We start from the raw sequence: 19,717 nt of genomic DNA, 5'->3' as shown, positions 1-19,717 counted from the left end.
CTGCCTTCAGCTCATGGGCTAGACGAGTCACATAACTGGAACATCCTGGGCAGCAGGAGAGAAAAATCTGACATGAACTCTAAAAGCAGAGAGTAAAACGTTTTTCACAGAGCGCTAGTGACAGCCACGGAAGGAAATACTGTGTTGCTGTGGTGGGGAGAGGGCATAAGAGACGTGACTCTCCATCCTCCCACGATAGGAAGTCACACGAGTTTAAACAACCAAGAAAGAGCAGGATGACTCTATTGTTAACACAAAAGTTTCAAAGTCAGAACAAACAGACAAAAGACTTCCAAGTGGTACCCTCAGTTAGCTTCTAGTTAGAACGGGGTGGGACAAGTATTACCACTGTTTATTATAAACCTATTTTTAAAAAGTCCAATACCTCAAAGTTATTTTTTTAATTGAGTTTCAAATTTCAAGCCCAGAAGAATTATTTGATGTTTAATAGAGACCATCTCTTGGTCTTCCAAGTGCACTACAGCACCACGACATTTTTCTTTGAAGAAGAAAGAATCGGCTCTTTCTGGCGCTCAGCTCCAGGTGCTCAGACCTGGGGCAAATCTGTCTGTTTCCACTTTCACAACCAGCAAAGAAACATCATTTAGGAGCAAAAAAACTAAAGAACTGAATAATTTCCATTTTAAGGATAATTTTCAGACTTTTACAATTGGAGTAGCCAAGACTAACCCTTGGAAGTGAGACAGCTTTATTGGATGGCTGGAATCCAGATAATCGTCAGACAACATACTTTCCTGTTAAAATGTAAATCAGTGGACGTGTTTGTGGGTCCAACCATTGCATTCACTTTGAAGACTTTTCTAAATATTCTAAATGCTTCTGAGATGTGTTCAGAGTTTTGGTACTACTTTACACTTCTCTAAGTGTATAAAAGCATTAAATTATTTTTAACTTGGTAATATATGGCTATTACCCAAACATATGCTTTTTAAAAGTATGGAGGAGGGGTCATTTGGGGGTTAAAAAAAATCTCAGTCCCCCTGCAGGTTTCTTGGTGGAGTAGCCATGCCCTAATTAATGGGACAATTAAACTCTTAGTTTTCTCACGTGGATGTAAACAAAGATGGCGGCCCTGCTTTTTCTCATGAGAAGCACCGAGTTGCCTTTGTCTTCCTTCCAAAGACTGTCAAAGTGTTGACGGAAGAAACTTCAAGATAGGGCAGTAAAGACCTTGTAATTCTACCTCAAGACAACATCTTGTGCTTCAAAGCTAACCTCCTGCTGCAGAATCCTATTTTGCCCAAGAGAAACAAAATCCTTTTGGCCTTCCTGGCTACTTCTGAGATATTTCTAGTGTCCACTCCCTTCTCGTCCACTTCCAGCCAGATGGAGATCATTCATCAACCAAGGAAGATACCATGTTCTCAAAGAGGCAAAAGAGAAAGTACACAAATAATTTCCAACCACTTGGATGGTGTGCCGAGCCCTGTTCTGAACACGCGTATGTCCACGATGGCCACAAATAATTTCTAACCACTTGGATGGTTTCCGTGTGCCGAGCCCTGTTCTGAACACGCGTATGTCCACGATGGCCACAAATAATTTCTAACCACTTGGATGGTTTCCGTGTGCCGAGCCCTGTTCTGAACACGCGTATGTCCACGATGGCCACAAATAATTTCTAACCACTTGGATGGTTTCCGTGTGCCGAGCCCTGTTCTGAACACGCGTATGTCCACGATGGCCACAAATAATTTCTAACCACTTGGATGGTTTCCGTGTGCCGAGCCCTGTTCTGAACACGCGTATGTCCATGTATGTCCACGATGTGTCTGCAGGCACCCTCACGTGGTTCTCTTTGTGTCCAGATTGCCCAGTGGAGGCAGAGGCCTCAGCTCTCCACTGCCTCCCACCAGGCACACTTGGTAAAGACTCTCCCCAAGGGGCTCCACTGTAGGTTTGGGGCTGTTGGGAGCAGAAGCAAAGCCTGGTTAGCAAGGAAGGCAAAGAGGAAGAGCTCAACGAGTATTATAGGGGAGTTTCTCCTTCCTTTGAGTAAAACTCTCTGTGTCATTTTCTTCATGGCCAAGTTCCTTTGCCCTACCGGACGAGGCTCAGACCCGGCTCCCTTGCACAACTCCCTCTGATCTGTTCTTCTTCTGTGTCCACTCCGGGGCCTGCATCCACTCTCTGGGATTCCCTTCATTACTGTGCGCTCCAGGTGGCATCCACATCTTGAGTTTGTCTATCTTCCTCATTAGACCGAGTTATTTTCCAAGGTAGCAGTGATGTCACTTATTACAAATAATTCAATACATGATGATTGAATGGCTGAGTAAAGGAATGGATGGGTCAGATGAAGAAAGTAGAGTTTTGTGACCTGCCCAACTTCACGTAACTAAAGACATCTAAAAGTTAGACCTTGTAACCTCTGATCCAGGGCCTTGTCGTCTATACTTTACTAAACCTTGAATATTTTTCCTCTTTAAGAGTCTTTGATAAAATTAAGCAAGAAATGAGTACAAGGGAGATATGAGTATAATTGTTTGAAAAGGAATTGAAAATAGATTAAAGACATAAGGAGAAAAAAATGACAAAATTAGAAGGAGAAAAAAGAGAACATACCAAAAAGAGAGTAAGTAAGAGATATGGTCCAGATGCTCACTTTAGATTATTATGCAGGGGTGACCCCAGGGATGCAGTTGGTCTATGCGCAAAGAAAAACTGTAAGTCGTAACCAGGACATTCACCGATTCCATTTCTGCATGTCTTGATACTAGCATAAGAAATACATAGAATGAACAAAATGTAATTATTCTAATTAATGTCAAAAACTGTGAAGGGTCTGAGTTTTCACCCAACGTGGAACTGGCATGGGTGCTGACAGAAGACACAAGATTCCCGTGTCAGAGACGAAAAGACATTTTGTTACTCACAGCAGGAGCCAGAGCTACAGCCATTTCTGTGCTGGTCACTTGAGCCACAATTCCCACAGAGTAATGTGAAAAGAGCCGTCTTCTATCTACAAATACAGTCAGTTGTGTTACAGCAGAAGAACACGTCGAGCTCTTGAATAATTTATCAGGTGAACAATGGGCAGTAAGCATGCCTGCACTTTTCTTAGAGGAAGACATTACTTTTATTATATTGGAGAGCTGGCACGTCCATCCTCTGTTCGGAAGGTAGACATTATCCCTATCTTCCAAGGCTTTTCATTGTATAAAATCCTTGAATAGGTAAGTAGAAACAAAGGCAGTCTGTGTCTCTGTTCACAAGATGTGAAGAAACATAAAAAGCTGGTGGATAATTATCCCCCAATAATTATCAGCTTCTTCCATCGACTCCCCTACTGAGCAATGTTGAGTAATTCTGTGCCAGGCCCTGAGCTGGAAACGCAGTTGTAAGCAAAGCTGGACATGGTTCCTGACTTCAGGGAGCTTACACTTTAGTGGGGAAGATAAATCTTAAAGAATCTCATAAATAGACACAAAATGACAAGGTTGAAGAATCTGCAAAGAGGGGTCAAGGGCCGTGTGGAAGGAAACAGAGGAAGAGCTGCAAAGGGCATCGCAGGGGACCACGTCTCTGGACACGTGGATCTTGAGATGGACCCAAAGGTGATTCAGAATTCATGAGGCCAAGGAGAGAGGCAAGAGGGGCCCAGGCAGGAGGAGAAGAGGAAGTGAAGTCTCTGGAGCAGATCCCACCGCCGGGGGAGGGGACCACACAGCTTGCCCAGGCTGGTCCTGTTTTATGCCCGTTGCTCCAGATTAATCACTTTAGCATCCCTTTCCCTCTCACTAGCGTCCCGTGAGGAACTGAAAGTCAGGGTACAGAGAAAGAGAATAGCTATCACACAGGCTAGAAAGGTCAGTAGGGCTAGAGCTTGCGCAGCCTTATAGATTCTGGTAACAACCTTGACCATCAGTCCAAGAACAATGGGAAGCTATTGAAGGGTTTTAAACTAGAGTCTTCCATGATCAGATTTTCATTTAAAGAGATGACTTTTGGTCTAAATGTGGAGAAGAGGCAGGAGAGAGCAGGAGTAGATCAGAAAAGAAGCATCAGAGTCTATCACTGTGGTTCAGTGGATAGTGGACAGTGAGGACTGTCCAAACCAGACCAGGACAGCAGCAGCAGTAGGGAAGCAGAGAAGTGGTTAGATGTAGGAGGTATGTAGTGGATATAATCACGAGCGCTGTGAAGCGAGGGGTAAGAGGGTGCCGAAGGTGATGCCACAGTTTCTGGATGGTAGAAACATTAAACACTGCAGAGTGCAGGCTGAGAGGCAAGAGGGCAGCTGGTCAGCAGAGAGGGAGCCCAGATCAGAAGCCTGAGCTGGAGTTATGAATCTGGACATCAACAGACTCTTTCTAGACCGTAAGGAGGGTGAAGGAGCTGACCCAGGAGGTACAGGAGAGAGCCTAGGACAGACCCCAAGGAAAAACAGATGCCTAGTAGACAGAGTAGAAAGGGTTACAAAGGGCACTGGGGAAGTTGCAGTTAGAGATGTGGAAAAAACTCACCCATGGACCTTGAGATGGACCCAAAGAAAGCCAAGAGAAGAGGGCATCTGGAGGAAAGGAGTTGTCAGCAGTGTCAAATCTGCTGCAGTGTGGGGAAAGGGGAAAACTGGAGAATGCTCCAGGTATACAGACATCAACATCACCTGTGCGCTTACAAAGAGGAGCTTGGTGGAGAGTGAAGGGAAGCCCTGGGCACGGAGCAATGCTTGGAAAAATTCAGGCTGTGAGGTACAAGACAGAAGCAGTAGTGCAAAGATGTGGGGCCCAGCTTCTACACTGTGAAATAGAACAGGTCTGAACAAATGGAAATGCTTATGATGAGAAGTGGAGAAGAGGGATGAGGTTGGAGGAAGGGAGGGGAGGGGTGACCATTTCATGAGGTTCCTGACAGGGATGGAGAGGATGGAGTTCAAGGCACCTAAGGAGGGGCTTGACCTGAGAGAAGACAAAGGGCAGAGACTCCCTTGCTTCAGGAAGGATCTGAAAATTCCCAGTCCAGTTGTAGACAGGTCTGCAACTTGGGAGGAGATGGAGGGAATTTCCATTGGGATGGAAAGTAAAGGACTGTTGGCCAAGAGTAAGCTGGAAAGAGATAAGAAGACAGGAGAAACCAGGGTTGTGAAGGTAAGGGAGGTCTGTTGTGGCCACAGCAGAGAGCAGAGTGGGCAGGGCAGGGTTTGTGTGTGCACACACTCATGCACACACACGCTCATGCACATATGGTCATGCACACATGGTCATGCACACACACTCACACGCACGTTCACGCACACATACACACTCATGCACACACACGCTCATGCACACATGGTCATGCACACACACTCACACACGTTCACGCACACATACACACTCACGCACACACACGCTCATGCACACATGGTCATGCACACACACACGTTCACGCACACATACACACTCATGCACACACACGCTCATGCACACACATGCTCACACACATACTCACGCACACACATCACACACAGGGAAGAACTACTCCTCCTCCCCCCTCCCCACAGGTGATAAATTCTCTCAAATCCAGGCTCATCCCCACACTAAAGAGGAAGGTGAGGAACTGAGGCAAGAGCTCCAGCCACCAGGAAGCCAGGGGAAGCGGGGAGGAGGATAGAAATCGCCAGAACTTGTCACTTAGTATCTCTCCCTCCCTCCCTGCCACACTTACAGAAGTGAATTAAAAGGAACCCAAATGACCAAGAAGAGGAGTCCACTGGTGTCTGACCAGAGGCCTGTGTTCTCCCTCCATTTATTCAGGCAGGGACAAATGTCAGCTTTTCCCAGCAGGGAGAGCCTGGATAATTATTGGGTTCAGACTTCTGCTTCTTCTAATGAGCAGACTCAGCCCAGGGGGTTTCATGGTCCGTCTCACCAGCAGTTTCCATTCTGAGAACATGAACTGCTGGGGGATTCGTGTGGGCGGGCGCATCAGGCGGAACAGAGCGGGGCTCTCAATGAACGTGCACTTGTCCTCTCTCCCCAAACTCACAAGTGCTGCCATTCAAGTTGGATACACTTCCCAGCTGCAAATGAAAGCTTCCTGTCCCTTATCTTAACAGGGGGAGAAACTGTGTCACTTAATTATAGAAGGATCAGAAGAGGAAAGCTAATAAAAAAAAAAGGAGCCTAAATCCAGGATTCCGGACCGGCAACTGCAGAGCCCTCAGCAGGAGAAGGAAAATTGTTCCCCGACCTGGAAATGACCCTCACTTGGAATGAGAGTTCCTGACTTTCCAAAGGACAGTGGGGCCAAAGCCCTGGGACTCTGATGAGCTTTTAAAAGGGCTGGGAGGAGAAGGATGGGCGTTCTGCAGGCACCCTCGGGCTCTCCCCGGGGTGAGACCCACAGGGCCCAGGAACTCCCAGACATATCAGTCCTGAGTCACCAAAGACGCTCAGCTCAGAATAAAGCTCCATAAATCATCGGATGGATGCATCTGAAAGAAACTGACAGCGGGGCTTGCAGGGGCATCCATTTCTGGACTAATGCAAGAGCGCTGCAGCTTCAGCCGAGCACATTCAAGGCAAAGCAGAGAAAGCCCTGGGGGGGGTTTCTTTTTTGTGGCACTTTTGCATCCACTGGGAGGTCTATCCAGGGGACAGGAGGGGTGAAATTGAGGATGAAGCCCTCGCCATCAGACTAGAAGGCAGTTTTTTTTTTTTTTTTTTTTTATTCTCCACTCACTTCTGGAAAGGAAGCAGCTAAGCATCACAGCCATTTGCCAGTGCAGCAATGAAAACAGGAGACAAAGAGGAGAGAAAGGAGGCAGGTTGGGGTGGGCTGACCGTTGCAGGAAACAGGACGGAAATCCCCGGCCACCTCCCACCGCGCCAGGGAACTACCTCTCCTAACAGAGAGAGGCCACACCCTTGGGAGCATTACTTGTTCTTCCATGCTTACTTAAAAGCAATAAGGCAAAATGAGCAAATGTAATCTCCCTTTTTTTCACACAGACTCTATTTCCCTGCCTCATAAAGAGAAAAATAGCTCTATTAAAACTCTTAATTTAGGGACCCGTGGCTTTGTTGTTTATTTCTAAGAGGAAAAACAAAATTATTATGGAAAGAATGCACTTTGGGGTGGGTTGAGAAGGAAGATCAGCCTCAATCACTCATCCCATAGGGTCCCTGAGCCCCTGTCGGAAGCCCCCTTGGGGTGTTATACTACAGGCACAGCCCCCTGAAGGCAGCTGACGTGTTTCCACTTTCTCTAGCCAAATCATCCTTCACATGTGACAGCAGATTTCACAGGATAGCTGTGAACCATTTTGGCCAGAACATAGACTTTAAAAGAAGTTAATAAGCAACCGTGGCTCTGATAACTGGCATTGTGAGAATAGGGACTACATTCCAGGCAGGGCTCTGGGCACATTTCAGGGCCGGAATGTGAGCCCAGTCACACCAGTTCAAACCTGTGCTCTCAATCTCCAGCCCACATGTATGATCCTCCTCAACTGCAACCTCAACTATGACCCTCCTTATACATCCTATTTATGTTTACCTAGGTCCTGGGATTCCTCACCCACCCTCCAGCCTCCCCATAGGTAGGTTGAGAGCCCCTCATACCTGCTTCCCTGATGCCTGGTAGCAAAGCCCGCATTATAGCCTGTGGCACACAACTGCTACCACCTAGGCCCCACCTTTCCCTGGGATTGCAATGTCATTAGTTCATCTAAGCCTACTATGGCACACAGTTTATGTCTGAATGCACAAACTGTTGAATCAATACAAAAGTCCAGGTCTTTGTTCTGTAAGTAAGAGGAGTGAGGAAAGGGACACACCTGTGATGGTTTACTTTACAGGTCAACTTGACTGGATCACAGGGCCCACAGATGTCTGGTTAACCATCATCTCTGAGTGTGTCCATGAGGGCTCAGGGATGAGACTAGCTCTTGAACCGGTGGACTCAAGGAAGCAGATTTCCCTTCCCAGGGTGGGTGGGCAGGCACCAGGCAGTCCACTGAGAGCCTGAATGGAACGAAAAGGCCAGGGGTGGGAGGGAGGTAATTCTCTATCTCAATCTAACCGTGTGAGCTGAGACATCAATTTCTACCTGCTCTCACACTGGGGCTTACACTATCCGTTCTGGGTCTCAGGCCCTTAAGCTGAGACTGGAATCACACTACTGGCTTTCTGGGGTCTGCAGCTCACAGACAGCAGCTCATGAGACTTCTCAGCCTCCATAATCACGTGAACCAATTCCTCAAGTAAATCTGGTTGTGCTTCTCTGGAGAAACATAATGTAAGACCCCTAAACAATGACCATGACCTTGTGGATAGGCTACAAAGGGCTGCAGTTAAGTCTACATATTGGGGCCCATTCTCATGTGTTGGGGCACATCCTCAAATGGAGAATTCCTGGTGGGCTCTGCCTACGGATGGGGGGCAAGGAAAGTAGGGGCTTAATTAGGGCTGAGCAGTGTTTTAACCAGGCAAGAAGGGAGAGGGACAGCACGCATGAGGCTACCGCAGAGCTCCTTAAAGAATGAACAGCTTGGTTCAACCACACACGTGTCTCACTGAGCTCATGCAGTTGGCCCGGCACTGTATAGGCACAGTGAGTAAACAAACCTGTCGACGTCTCTTTTCTCAAAAGTGAAGGAGGGAGACCCATAAACAGTCCACGGTGGGAATTAGTAACCACAACTGCCGGACAAGGAATGGGTCACAGCTGTGTCAGGGTGCTAAGCTGCTAGGTGGGGCCTGGCCAGGGCCTATGGCCAAAAGAAAGCTCCCTCCAATACCCAGGTGCCCCACAGATTCTTCTGTCTCCTACACAGGCCATGAGTGGAAGAGTCTGGAAGGCTTCATAGGACAGCTCTGCCAGGGGCTGCTCTGGCTCAAGGCGGGCTTTCTGGAGGAGGTGATTCCCAAATCCAGCCCTGATGGTGGGATAAGAGAGTTCCAGAAATACAGGTGGAGGAGACATTGGCCAGAGGCAGTAGCTGAGAATGGTGGCAGTCGGGAGAGCTAACAGTCCCTGAGCAGTTCCAAGGGGTCAGGCTGTGACCTTAGACCTTCTCATGTCATCTCACTAAACCCTCTGAGGAAGAAATGTCACTTCACAGGTAAGGAAATCAAGCCGCAGAGAGTTTGTGTAACCTTCTCAAAGCCACACAGCCAGCAAACAGTGACGAAACCTGTCCCGTAGTTCTGAGCTCTGGCACTCTTCCGCCTCCTATTAGAACATCCTCTAACGGAAGAGAGGAGCGGTCAGGAGGAAGGGCCAGCGGCACAAGCAGTCTGGTCTCCCAGGCACAAAGTGCTGGGCCAGCGGTGGAAGGAAGTGTCCAGAGGAGGACACAGCTCAGGATAGGAAGGCCACCCAGGAGGCTGTCACTGAAGTCTGGGAGCCGGGAGGGTGGGGGTGGCAGGCAGGGGGGCACACGATGCATCTGCAGAGGTGAGTGAGGCCCAGGCTGCCCATGCTTGTGTCTCCCTGTCAGGAGGGAGGCGGGGCTGGTGCACAGGGAGCCACAGAAGGCTTGTGAGCAGGGGTGCTGCCTCCAATCTGAGTTCCAGGAGGTTCACTCCCAGAGCAGTGTCGAGAATCCATGAGAAAGGTGGGAGCTTGGATGGACGCGTGTGTTTGCAGGAAACTATTGCAGTCCAGGGTGACCAGAGGGAGGCCGTGGGTGTTGCACAGGCAAGCCTGTGTTCTAGAAGGTCCCGTGTGCTCTGGTGATATGAATGTAGATTTCCTTTCTGGAGGTTGGCACCATCCTAGGGAGGGGTCACCCAGAACACTCTTCTTAACATACCCCTCTAGCCTGTCCTGTTGTGCTGTCTCCCCCACCCCCATCACTAAATCCTCCCAATTTTTCCTCAACAATGTCAACTGCTCCCTCTCACCACCACCTGACGCCCACAGCAAGCGACATCTCCAACCACCTGTGTCTTGCTCTCTTCCCAGGGCATTTCCACCCTACGAGTACCAGACAGGTCTCCTTAAGAGGAACTCAGGAGAAACCACGGTCCCATCTTTCTGCCCAGCAAGGACAAGTGTCCCCAGGCATGTCTCTCCTCCTTCCACCCCACCCAGGCGTCTCCTAATCTGCACTCCCACCTTCCCCTGCATCTGGCCTCCCACCTCACGCCAATTCATTTCTTCATCTACTCAACAGATTCTAAGGTGCAGAGCAGAGGCTGCCGGGTCCTCTCATGTATTTCAAACCATTCTCATTCCCACGGAAGTGCTCATACTCGGCACTAAACCGCAGCACGTTGTACATGTAGAACAAAGAGGGAAATTTCTTCCTGTCAAACAAGACTGGGGAAAAACTGATTTAAAAAATCCATGCTGTAAATGTGTATGTGCACCCTCACACCCCAACTGGCTCCTGCTCAATGAACGGCGCTTTGGAGATGATTGCTCAGGCCTGATGAGGGGGGAGGGCAGGCAGGCTGTGCAGGGTTCGTTTTCCCACCAAAGTTTTCTTCTCATCCCCCGGGACTGGCCTGGGAGGTCCAGGAGGCTGGCAGCGTGTGTGTCTTTGATATCCAGTTCCTGCTCAGACTTAGGGCCCAACTGAGCCTTTTATTTTTGAGACAGAGGCTGCAGACAGCAATGGTCTCCATGACAACAACACACTTCAGTCCCAGGTGGACCAGGAAGCTGCAGTTTAGGAACAGACACATATCCTCAATTTTTCCTGGAACAAATATGGACTGGGAGCAGGAGGACCCAGGAACATTCAAGGGGACAGTGCCTGCAGAAAGGAGAGCACACCTCACAAGGACCAGAGTCTCCACCATCCATTTGTGAGCAGTGGACATCCATGCTGGCTCCAGGACGGAGCCTGAGCCCCATCTTGAGCCCCCATCTGTGAGTCCCCGGCTGTGAGCCCATCTGTGAGCCCACGTCTATGAGTTCCGTCCATGAATCCATGTCTATGAGCCCCATCTGTGAGCCCCATCCATGAGCCCCCATCTGTGAGCCCACGTCTATGAGTTCCGTCCATGAATCCATGTCTATGAGCCCCATCTGTGAGCCCCATCCATGAGCCCACATCTGTGAGCCCCTGTTTGTGAGCCCCCGTCTGTGAGCCCTCAGAAACACCTGCTGACACACAGGCAGCTCTGAGCAGGTGGAGCTGGGGACCCTCGTGCTACAGCTGGGTGTGGGGAAGAGGGAGATGCGGGGGGATAAAAGTGGGCCACAGGATCCAAACTGGCCATGCTGACTAGAACAAGAACCATGGGGTGAGTACTTCTGCTTGTATTCAACCAGAATGTTCTAGCAACCTGCTCAGAGGTGTCAGCTCATGTAACACTAGGAATGAAATCTCTACACAATGAATTGGACTGAACTTTAAGGAATTTTATTTTTTCACTCTCAACAGAATGACAGAAGCAACATACAACAATCCCCCCGCCCTCCCCCCGCTGTTTAAGCCATTAACACCTCCATTCACACCAGGCTGCGGGATTCTCAGCCCACGAGGGCACGGACACCGTTCGTTCCCACACGAGGATGTAGCACCTTGGATCAGAGATATGTTCGACACGTGTGCCATTTTCATGAGCTACACTGGAAACAAAGGCTGTACACAAGCAAAAATCCGGTAGGGTGACCACACAAAAACATCCCCCAGTCAAGCTGAGTTGAAAACACTGAACAGCTCCCTCTCTGATACAAGTGAGCTCGGAGTCCTGTGGGCTTTTTCTGTTTAGCGTTAATGAGAGGATTTCTTTTGCTGCCAATGGTGATGTGCACACAGGTCTGTTTCTGAAGCTCACAGAAACACGGCTGGTGGAAATACCAACTTACGGATGAATTAGTTAAAGGGAGATCAGAAAATAGATTATGCTACATTTTATCTTCTGGGAATTTTACATTTAATTTTCTAATTTTATTCAAATTCCCTACTAGAATTCAGGGTATGAGGTTGTGAGCTGTTTCTTTCTGTACAATCTCAGGTGCCATCATATACTTTAGGTTTTCAGGCAGTATGGGGATGACATTACCATCTTCTCGGGGGTTTCAAAAGAGGCAGAGATTTGAGTTGCCATGGTGAGATGACAGTGAAATTCTCTCTCTCACAGCGAAATTCTGAATGGTCCATTCATTGACAATTTTTGTCATGTAAATTTTGTTCCATCTACTTTCAGCATTTGAAGCCAGGAATTGATTGGCCCAATTGAATAAGATTCCCCTTTAGGCCAGTATGAAGGTTTAAGTAAAAGGACACGTTATCTGCGTTCCTCCTCTGCAAACATTACAAATGCTGTGAGTAGCCATTTTTACTACTGCCCAGGAAAATCAACTTTTGGGGGTTAATGCGTTTGTAATTTTTCTAATGAGATGATTTTTTCATAGCTTCCTCCTTCAACCACTGCGTTTATAGTCTAATCAAAGCTGAAGAACTAATAAATTTAAATTCCTATGTTGGTCCGGCTCAGATACTAGCCCTTCCAGAGAAAGCTACAACTGGGAGTGTTCAATAACACAGTCTTTTTAATTCTATGCCATTGCCTTCAACACCTATATTTAAATAAGCATATTGGCTTCTTCCTAAAGATTAAATATGATATCTTAATAGTCGGACGTGCGTGTATTTCATATCTTACACTCAAGTTAACAATTTCTATTTGCTATACATTTATGAAAAAGACCTACATGTGGCTGGATAATCAATAGGTATTTCTTGGCATCTAGTCTTGGAAAACTTTCCCCGAATGGAGCAAAAAGATTCATGCACAAAAACGCTAATTCTGATGATCAATTGGAAATAGCTTTCAATGACCAACATGATGGAACCCACTACAGGTTGAATAGCATGCAATTACTGATGTAGTGCTTAAGAAGACCATAAATACAATGAAAACTGTGATAAAATGCAAATGAGAAAGCTTACATAACATTGCATATAAGTATTATGATGATGACATCATGTAAAATTTTAAAAGAGAAATGAAACATGTATAGAAAAAACAGACCTGGAAAACATCCAGAAATGTAAGCAGTGATTACCTTTAGGTAGTGAGGGGCAATTTGTTCTTTCTACCTCTGCATGTAGTCTAAATTTTCTATAATATTCGTGTATTATTTTTAATGGAAAAACTAAGAAATAAGAGGAGCACCCCGTGAAAATAAAATCAGGAGTGCCTCAGAAGGTTCCAGTGTGAGAGAATTTTCACATTGTTAGGAACGAGACGATTCCCTCAATAGGCGTTCCTGGTGCATCTAAGAGGCCAAGACCCTGCTGTACCTCGTCCTGTGACAGGTGCGCAGCATCGTGAGAAATAAAAAGTTTGTTCTGAACAGAGCAGGGTGCTCTTGTTACATACAGCCCATTTTAGAATCTGGCCCAATCCAGGAGACTTTTAACAATTTGCCAACTAATTCATCACATGATTCCAAAAAAAGGGAAAAGTAAAGAATCAATTTGAAATAAACAAAATGACATTACAGGAGGGAAAGCATGACCAGTCCTTGTCGGCAGAAGCCATGTTCTCCTGTGAGACTGGGTCGGGGAGGCTGCAAGCACGCAGGTAAAAGCGACGACTCCCAGTCCCAGGCACCAAGACAAGACCTTCCAGGAAATGTGCTTCCTTTATATCCATCTTCATGTGCTAAATCAACCATATGCTTTATTCCCAGACTTCAGCAAACAGGGGGATTGAAGTGCCTCCGCTATTATTCAGAAGCCTGAAAGACCCTCACTTCGTCAATAGCAAAATCGTTCATCAGCAGACTTTGATGTTACCTGTAAAAACAAAGAAGGCTGCACTGGGAATACAGTTCCTGCTTCCATTCTCAGACGGGGACAAGGTTTGCTTCAAAATGTGCTGGGAACAGACTGGAAATAGGTCCATGTGCATGAGCAGAAGCTGAGAGGTTTTCTTTCGGTGTTGAGGCAGCTCTGGGAATGTTCCTTCTTAAAGGTGTGTGTGCTGACCAGTCTGCCAGTGTGAACCGAGTGACTAAGGTGGCAGGATCAAGGCTCAACTCATTCGATCTAGGTTAAGACCAGAAAGTTCTAGCTTCATTTGCTCAGAGTTTCCACCTAAGTAAAGAAGTGAGTTGATGATAAAGTTAAAAACTGGAATAATTTATCAGAATGCGGTTGTATGATGACTCCCCCAGGAGCAGCTTAGATTCTTTCACTGAACTAGAGCATCAATGTGGAGAACACAAGAATTGATGGAGTATTACACAGGGAAGGAGCCATCCCTGGGAAGCTTACTGCCTCCCCCTCAGACAGGGCGCCCTTCTTAAGGATAAGGCAGGAGAATGCGCAAGGCTCACTCCCTCCCTGGAGTCTTCAACCTTGATGTGGGAGAAAGAAAAAAAATATACAACTACCTGTTTATTTCATCCCAAGTGAGTGGATTGAAGCCTGATTCAGGGTGAAGATGGGAGAACTGGTGAAGACTTTCTCGCCAAGGTTAGCTCCCTGCCCTGTCTCTACAGGTGCCAATTCACACCAACAGGAGGCTGGATTCTGCCTCCTTGCTGCTACCCAGAGCGAGATTACCCTCACCCTAGGGACAGCAGCACAGGAAGGCACTGGGGGAGTTCTTAAGGATACAACACACAAACAACATCATGTTTTTGAGATAGTGTCTTACTCCATCGCCCTGGGTACAGTGCTGTGGTGTCATAGCTCACAGCAACCTCAAACTCTTGGGCTCAAGTGTTCCTCTTGCCTCATCCTCCTAAGTAGCTGGGACTACAGGCACGCACCACAGCACCTAGCTAGTTTTTCTATTTTTAGTAGAGATGGGGTCTTCCTTTTGCTCAGGCTGGTCTTGAACTCCTGACTCAAGCAATCCGCCTGCCTCAGCCTCCCAGAATGCTAGAATTACACACTTGAGTCATCAGCCCTAAGATCAGCCTGAAAGATCTTACATCTGAAAGTAAAAAGTATGCAAAACAATGGACGCCAAATTCATTGTTTCTAACATCAGTGGTTCAGATGTCACGGGGCTGGTTTTCCTCTCCTTTCCTTCATAGACACATTACCCACTCTGGAGTACACACAGACGGGAAGTGTCCTGCCCCACTCATTGTTCACCAGTTAATTAACGCTCATTATATTAAGAAAGATCTAAGGTTAAGCAAAGGGCAAGGTGGTAGGAAGCCAGTCTTTTTGCCCATCTTACTCATAGTCAATGCATTTGAAAAAGAACCAGAGAGGAGAAGACTGCAGATTGAGGAGAGGACGTGCATGTCTGAATCTGACTCTGATTTAATCACCTTTAGATTTCTATCATTTATAATTGTCTTTATCTATTGCTGTTTTTTTCTATATTTTACCTTGCTAATTAAATAAAATGGCAAGCATTTCAAAAGCTGAATCATAATTTATTGTAAGGTGTAATATTGTTTTCATTGAACACCATTAGGAAAGAGCAGATAAGTTCTCCCTCAATATATAATGCTTGTTTCTCTGAGCAGATCAGGAGGCTGTGCCTCCCTTTCAGATTACATCAAATGTGCATCAATCTTGCTCTCACAAAGCCCTCCATAATACAGTGTTTTTAAATACCATCGTATCTTTAAACACATAACTGTGAGGACCTGAGGAAAAGAACTGAGTGAGCAGAGAGATTGAAAGGAGCCTGATGAGAAGTGATTTCCCCTGCAGCTCATGAGCAGACGTTGTGCAGGTTAAGTACTTAATGTGCAGACCCAGGTCCCTGCATGAGGTCAGGGAAGGGCCCAGCACAGCCCTGGGCACTTAACAAGCACACAGGACGTACTCATGGAAAGGAGGAAAGGAAGAGGAGAGGGAACAGGGAGTTCTTAATTTTGTTTTCATTCCCTGTGATTTACCTTCTTAAAAAAAGTTTTGTTTTGGTTTTTCCCCAACAACATTCTTAACATTTGCTTTCAGGATTTGGACAGGTAACAGGAGAATACAATGAAAGAAAACAGTAAGGCCATGGAGCAAAGCCTTGTGCTAAATTTTACTAGTTAACTGAATTACATTTTTATAATATTATGCAATGGGGCTATTGCTAAAATCCTTGAATGCCTCACTAAAAAATATATATGGGTTTTTTTTGCTGGTAAAAAAAGGCAATCAACATATACTTGTTTATTCCATAGCAATAAACATAATAATATATCATGAGACTAAGGCACACTTTTAGGCACTGATCTGTAAAGTTACCCCTGATATAAAGTTAAGAAAGAAAAAAATAGCAGGTTAGCACAGTGTGACTTTGTTTCAGTTCATGCTCAATGAGCTGCATAGATCACAAGTTCTATAAAAGACCCTACAGGACTCTACCCTGGCGTTGGTAGGCTATGAGAGGAGAGCCTTCGGCTTGTTTCTTTCTCCATCTCTGTCTTATTTGATTTATTTTTGCACATACAGTATTTCCACATTATATTAAAATAAAATAGCCGAGAAAAATATTATGGTTTTAAGTTAGTCTTAAGATACGGAAATTTCTAAAGCAAAGGGAAAAGCCATTAGAATGACTTACCTTGCTATAATTAGATTTTTCTCCATTAGAATTCATGCCGTCTTATTTGATTTTATTAGCAATCTCTTTCAGAAGACCCTTGAGATCATTAAGCTTGGGAAGAGAAAGAAATAGAACGGGTCTTAAGATGGATTTTCCAACTTTCAGTTCTAAATTATTCCTTTATGGCTCTTTCATGAAACCAACATGTACATTAAACAGCAGGTCTGGGGATAAGGCACGTTGGGGATGAGGCCGGGTGAGAGGGACACGTGAGATTTCAGGCCCTGCTCATTGCTTACTTTCTGAAATCACGTCACCAGCAATTAGTAACCAATTAGTAAACCAATTAATATTGGCTTTACTCAAATGCAAATCACTGGGGTGACTTCCACACAGCAGTAGTAAATTGCAACGATGCAGAGAAGGAATATATAAAAATAATGATGTTACATGGAACTAATACTAATAAAATTATAAGACAGCAATAAAGTTTTGCTTTGGGAAGAACACAATACTTATAACAATAATACGGTGCAATACTAGTAAGTCACTGTTTTGCAAATAACATGTCTCTCCCCCCACCACACACACACAAATAATACAATACTAAAGCACAGTTTTAGGAAAAGGCATAATAAGATTACTCTTGATACACATGCATTTCACAAATCTATTACACAAGATGTATGAGGCTCATTTTAAATTACACGCTATATCAGTACACGTGATAAAAGCTCATGGATATAATGCAATGTCCGTACAAAGTGGATTTTTAACTTCTAACCTGCTATATCACTCACTCGAGGAAAAAAATCTCTATTTAAATTAGGCTTATTTCTATTAATAACTCCTTCCTTTGACTTAAAAAAAAAACCATAAAGGCTAATGGTTGCCGAAAACACATAAGGCATGGTAAGAACCCTACTTACAGACTTAGGGTCCAGTTTAAATAACTTTGTTTTCTGGTATAATGAGATGGAGAGGGCCAGATGGCTTCACAGGTGAGGCTACCAATCCCTTCAATGCCCACCCTTCTTTGAAACTTCCAAAAAAACAGAAAAAGGAACACCTCTAAACTCATTGTAAAAGGCCAGCATCACCCTGCTACCAAAGCTGGACAAAGACAACACAAACAACTTCAGGCCATTATCCCTGAGAAATATAAGTGCAGAAATCTCAATAAAATACAAGCCAATTGAATCCAAGAGCACACTGAAAGGATCATATGGGACAGCTAAGCGGTATTTATCCCTGGGATGCTGGGGGGACTCATCGTATGAAATTAACACAATACATGACATTAATGGAGGGAAAGACAAAAACCACATGGTCATCTCAGTAGATGCAGAAGAAACACAGGTCCCTTAAGTATGGAAGTTCATTAAAAAATGAAAAATAGAATTACCATATGATCCGGTAATCCCACTTCAGGGTCTCCATGCAAAGGAATTAAAACTAGGACCACAAAGGGGTAAGTGCCTTGTCATGCTCGGCGTAGCATCATTCACAGTAGCCAAAATACGGAACCACGTAAATGTCCAACAACAAAGCGATGGACAAAGATAACGCGGTCCATACATACAGTGGAATATTATTCAGACTTCTGAATAATATATTCAGAATATTATTCAAGGAAACCCTGCCATTTGTGACAGCGTGATAGGAGCTAGGTAGAGGACCTGGTACTGAACAGAGAAGCCAGACACAGGCAGAGCGGGACTGTGTGATGTCACTTACACGTGCGTGTACATGAGCAATACAGAGTCTAAAGTAGTCACACTCGTAGGAGCAGAGAGTAGAATGGTGGCTGCCAGGAGCTTGGGGAGGGAGAAACGGTTGAGGTTGGTCAAAGAACACGAAGTTTCATTGATGCAAGATGAATATTCTAGAGATGTATGCAGAGTGGTAACAACAGCTAACACTGTATTGTACACATGAAATTTGCTAAGAGGATAGATTGTAAATTAAATGTCACCCCTCTGCCCTACAAAACACCCATAAATGGTAAGTATGTATATAGGTATGGGTATGTTCATTAGCTGGGCTGAATGGTAGTGATCATTTCCCAATGTAGACATGCATCAAAACATCAAATTGAATACCTTAAATATACACAATTTTATATGTCAATGACATCTCAATGAAGCTGTTAAAAGATAATTTAAAGGCTGGGTGTGGTGGCTCACACCTATAATCCTAGCACTCTGGGAGACTGAGGTGGATGGATTGCCTGAGCTAAAGAGTTTGAGATGGGGCTGAGCAACAGTGAGATCACATCTCTAAAAATTAGCCAGGCATTGTGGCGGGCATGTGTAGTCCCAGCTACCAGGGAGGTTGAGGCAAGAGGATTGCTTTGAGCCTAGGAGTTTGAGGTTTCTGTGAGGTATGATACCACAGCACTCTACTTAGGGCAGCAAAGTGAGACTCTATCTCAAAATATAATAATAATAACTTAAAAGCAAATAAAAAGGCAGGGCACAGTGGCTCATGCCTGTAACCCTAGCACTCTGGGATCACTTGAGTAGTAGGATCACTTGAGCTCAGGAGTTTGAGACCAGTGTGAGCAAGAGCAAGACCCCATCTCTACTAAAAATAGAAGAACTAGCTGGGTATTGTGGTAGGGGCCTGTATTTCCTACCTACATGGGAGGCTGAGGCAGGAGGATTTCTTGAGCCTAGGAGTTTGAAGTTGCTGTGAGCTAGGCTGACACCACAGCACTCTAACCAGGGCGACAGAGTGAGACTCTATCTCAAAAAAAAAAAAAAAAAAAAAGAATACCACCAACAGCAATAACAAACTCCAAAAGTTTACTCAAGAAACAAAAGATGATCCCTACAATTCCATGTGAGTGGAAAGGTGGGATGTTTTGCGGCTCAGATGGGGAAATGAGAAGACAGAGGTGGGGGAAGAACAGAGTCAGTGAGACCCCCTGAGTGGCAGGGCCTGTGTGGTGCAGTCAGGGTCTAAACCAGTGGTTCTCAACCTTCCTAATGCCGCAACCCTTTAATACAGCTCCTCATGTTGTGGTGACCCCCAACCATAAAATTATTTTCATTGCTACTTCATAACTGTAACTTTGCTACTGTTATGAATCATAATGTAAATATCTGATATACAGGATATATTTAGGCAACCCCTGTGAAAGGGTCATTTGACCTCCAAAGGGGTCGTGACCCACAGGTTGAGAACTGCTGGCCTAGACCCACAGACAACTCCAACCCTGGAGTCAGGTCAGCTTGCCTCGTGTGCCCCATTCTCTGATTCTCCTCTCACCCAGGGTACGGCGGGCTAAG

The 19,717-nt window shown here is 45.6% G+C and overlaps 1 protein-coding gene across 4 annotated transcripts in view; it reads right to left on the bottom strand.

Annotated features, from left to right (window-relative positions):
- Positions 1 to 11,401: 11,401 nt before the first annotated feature.
- TRPM8 (transient receptor potential cation channel subfamily M member 8) overlaps positions 11,402 to 19,717 on the bottom strand; it is a 100,427-nt gene continuing 92,111 nt past the window's right edge. For 3 of the 4 annotated variants that reach the window (XM_053598049.1, XM_053598048.1, XM_053598046.1), the window contains 2 exons: positions 16,443 to 16,535; positions 11,402 to 13,711 (listed from right to left, as the gene is read on the bottom strand). In XM_053598049.1, the coding sequence (XP_053454024.1) occupies positions 16,485 to 16,535 (51 nt within the window). In that variant the 3' untranslated portion in view covers positions 11,402 to 13,711; positions 16,443 to 16,484. Of the gene's footprint in view, positions 14,012 to 16,442; positions 16,536 to 19,717 lie in introns of all 4 variants that reach the window. The other variant, XM_053598047.1, reaches the window with a different exon arrangement.

Source organism: Nycticebus coucang, chromosome 7, assembly GCF_027406575.1.
Source record: "Nycticebus coucang isolate mNycCou1 chromosome 7, mNycCou1.pri, whole genome shotgun sequence".
NCBI lineage: Eukaryota > Metazoa > Chordata > Mammalia > Primates > Lorisidae > Nycticebus > Nycticebus coucang.
Note: the sequence above shows the minus strand (reverse complement) of the source record. Positions and strands in the feature narration are given on the sequence as shown.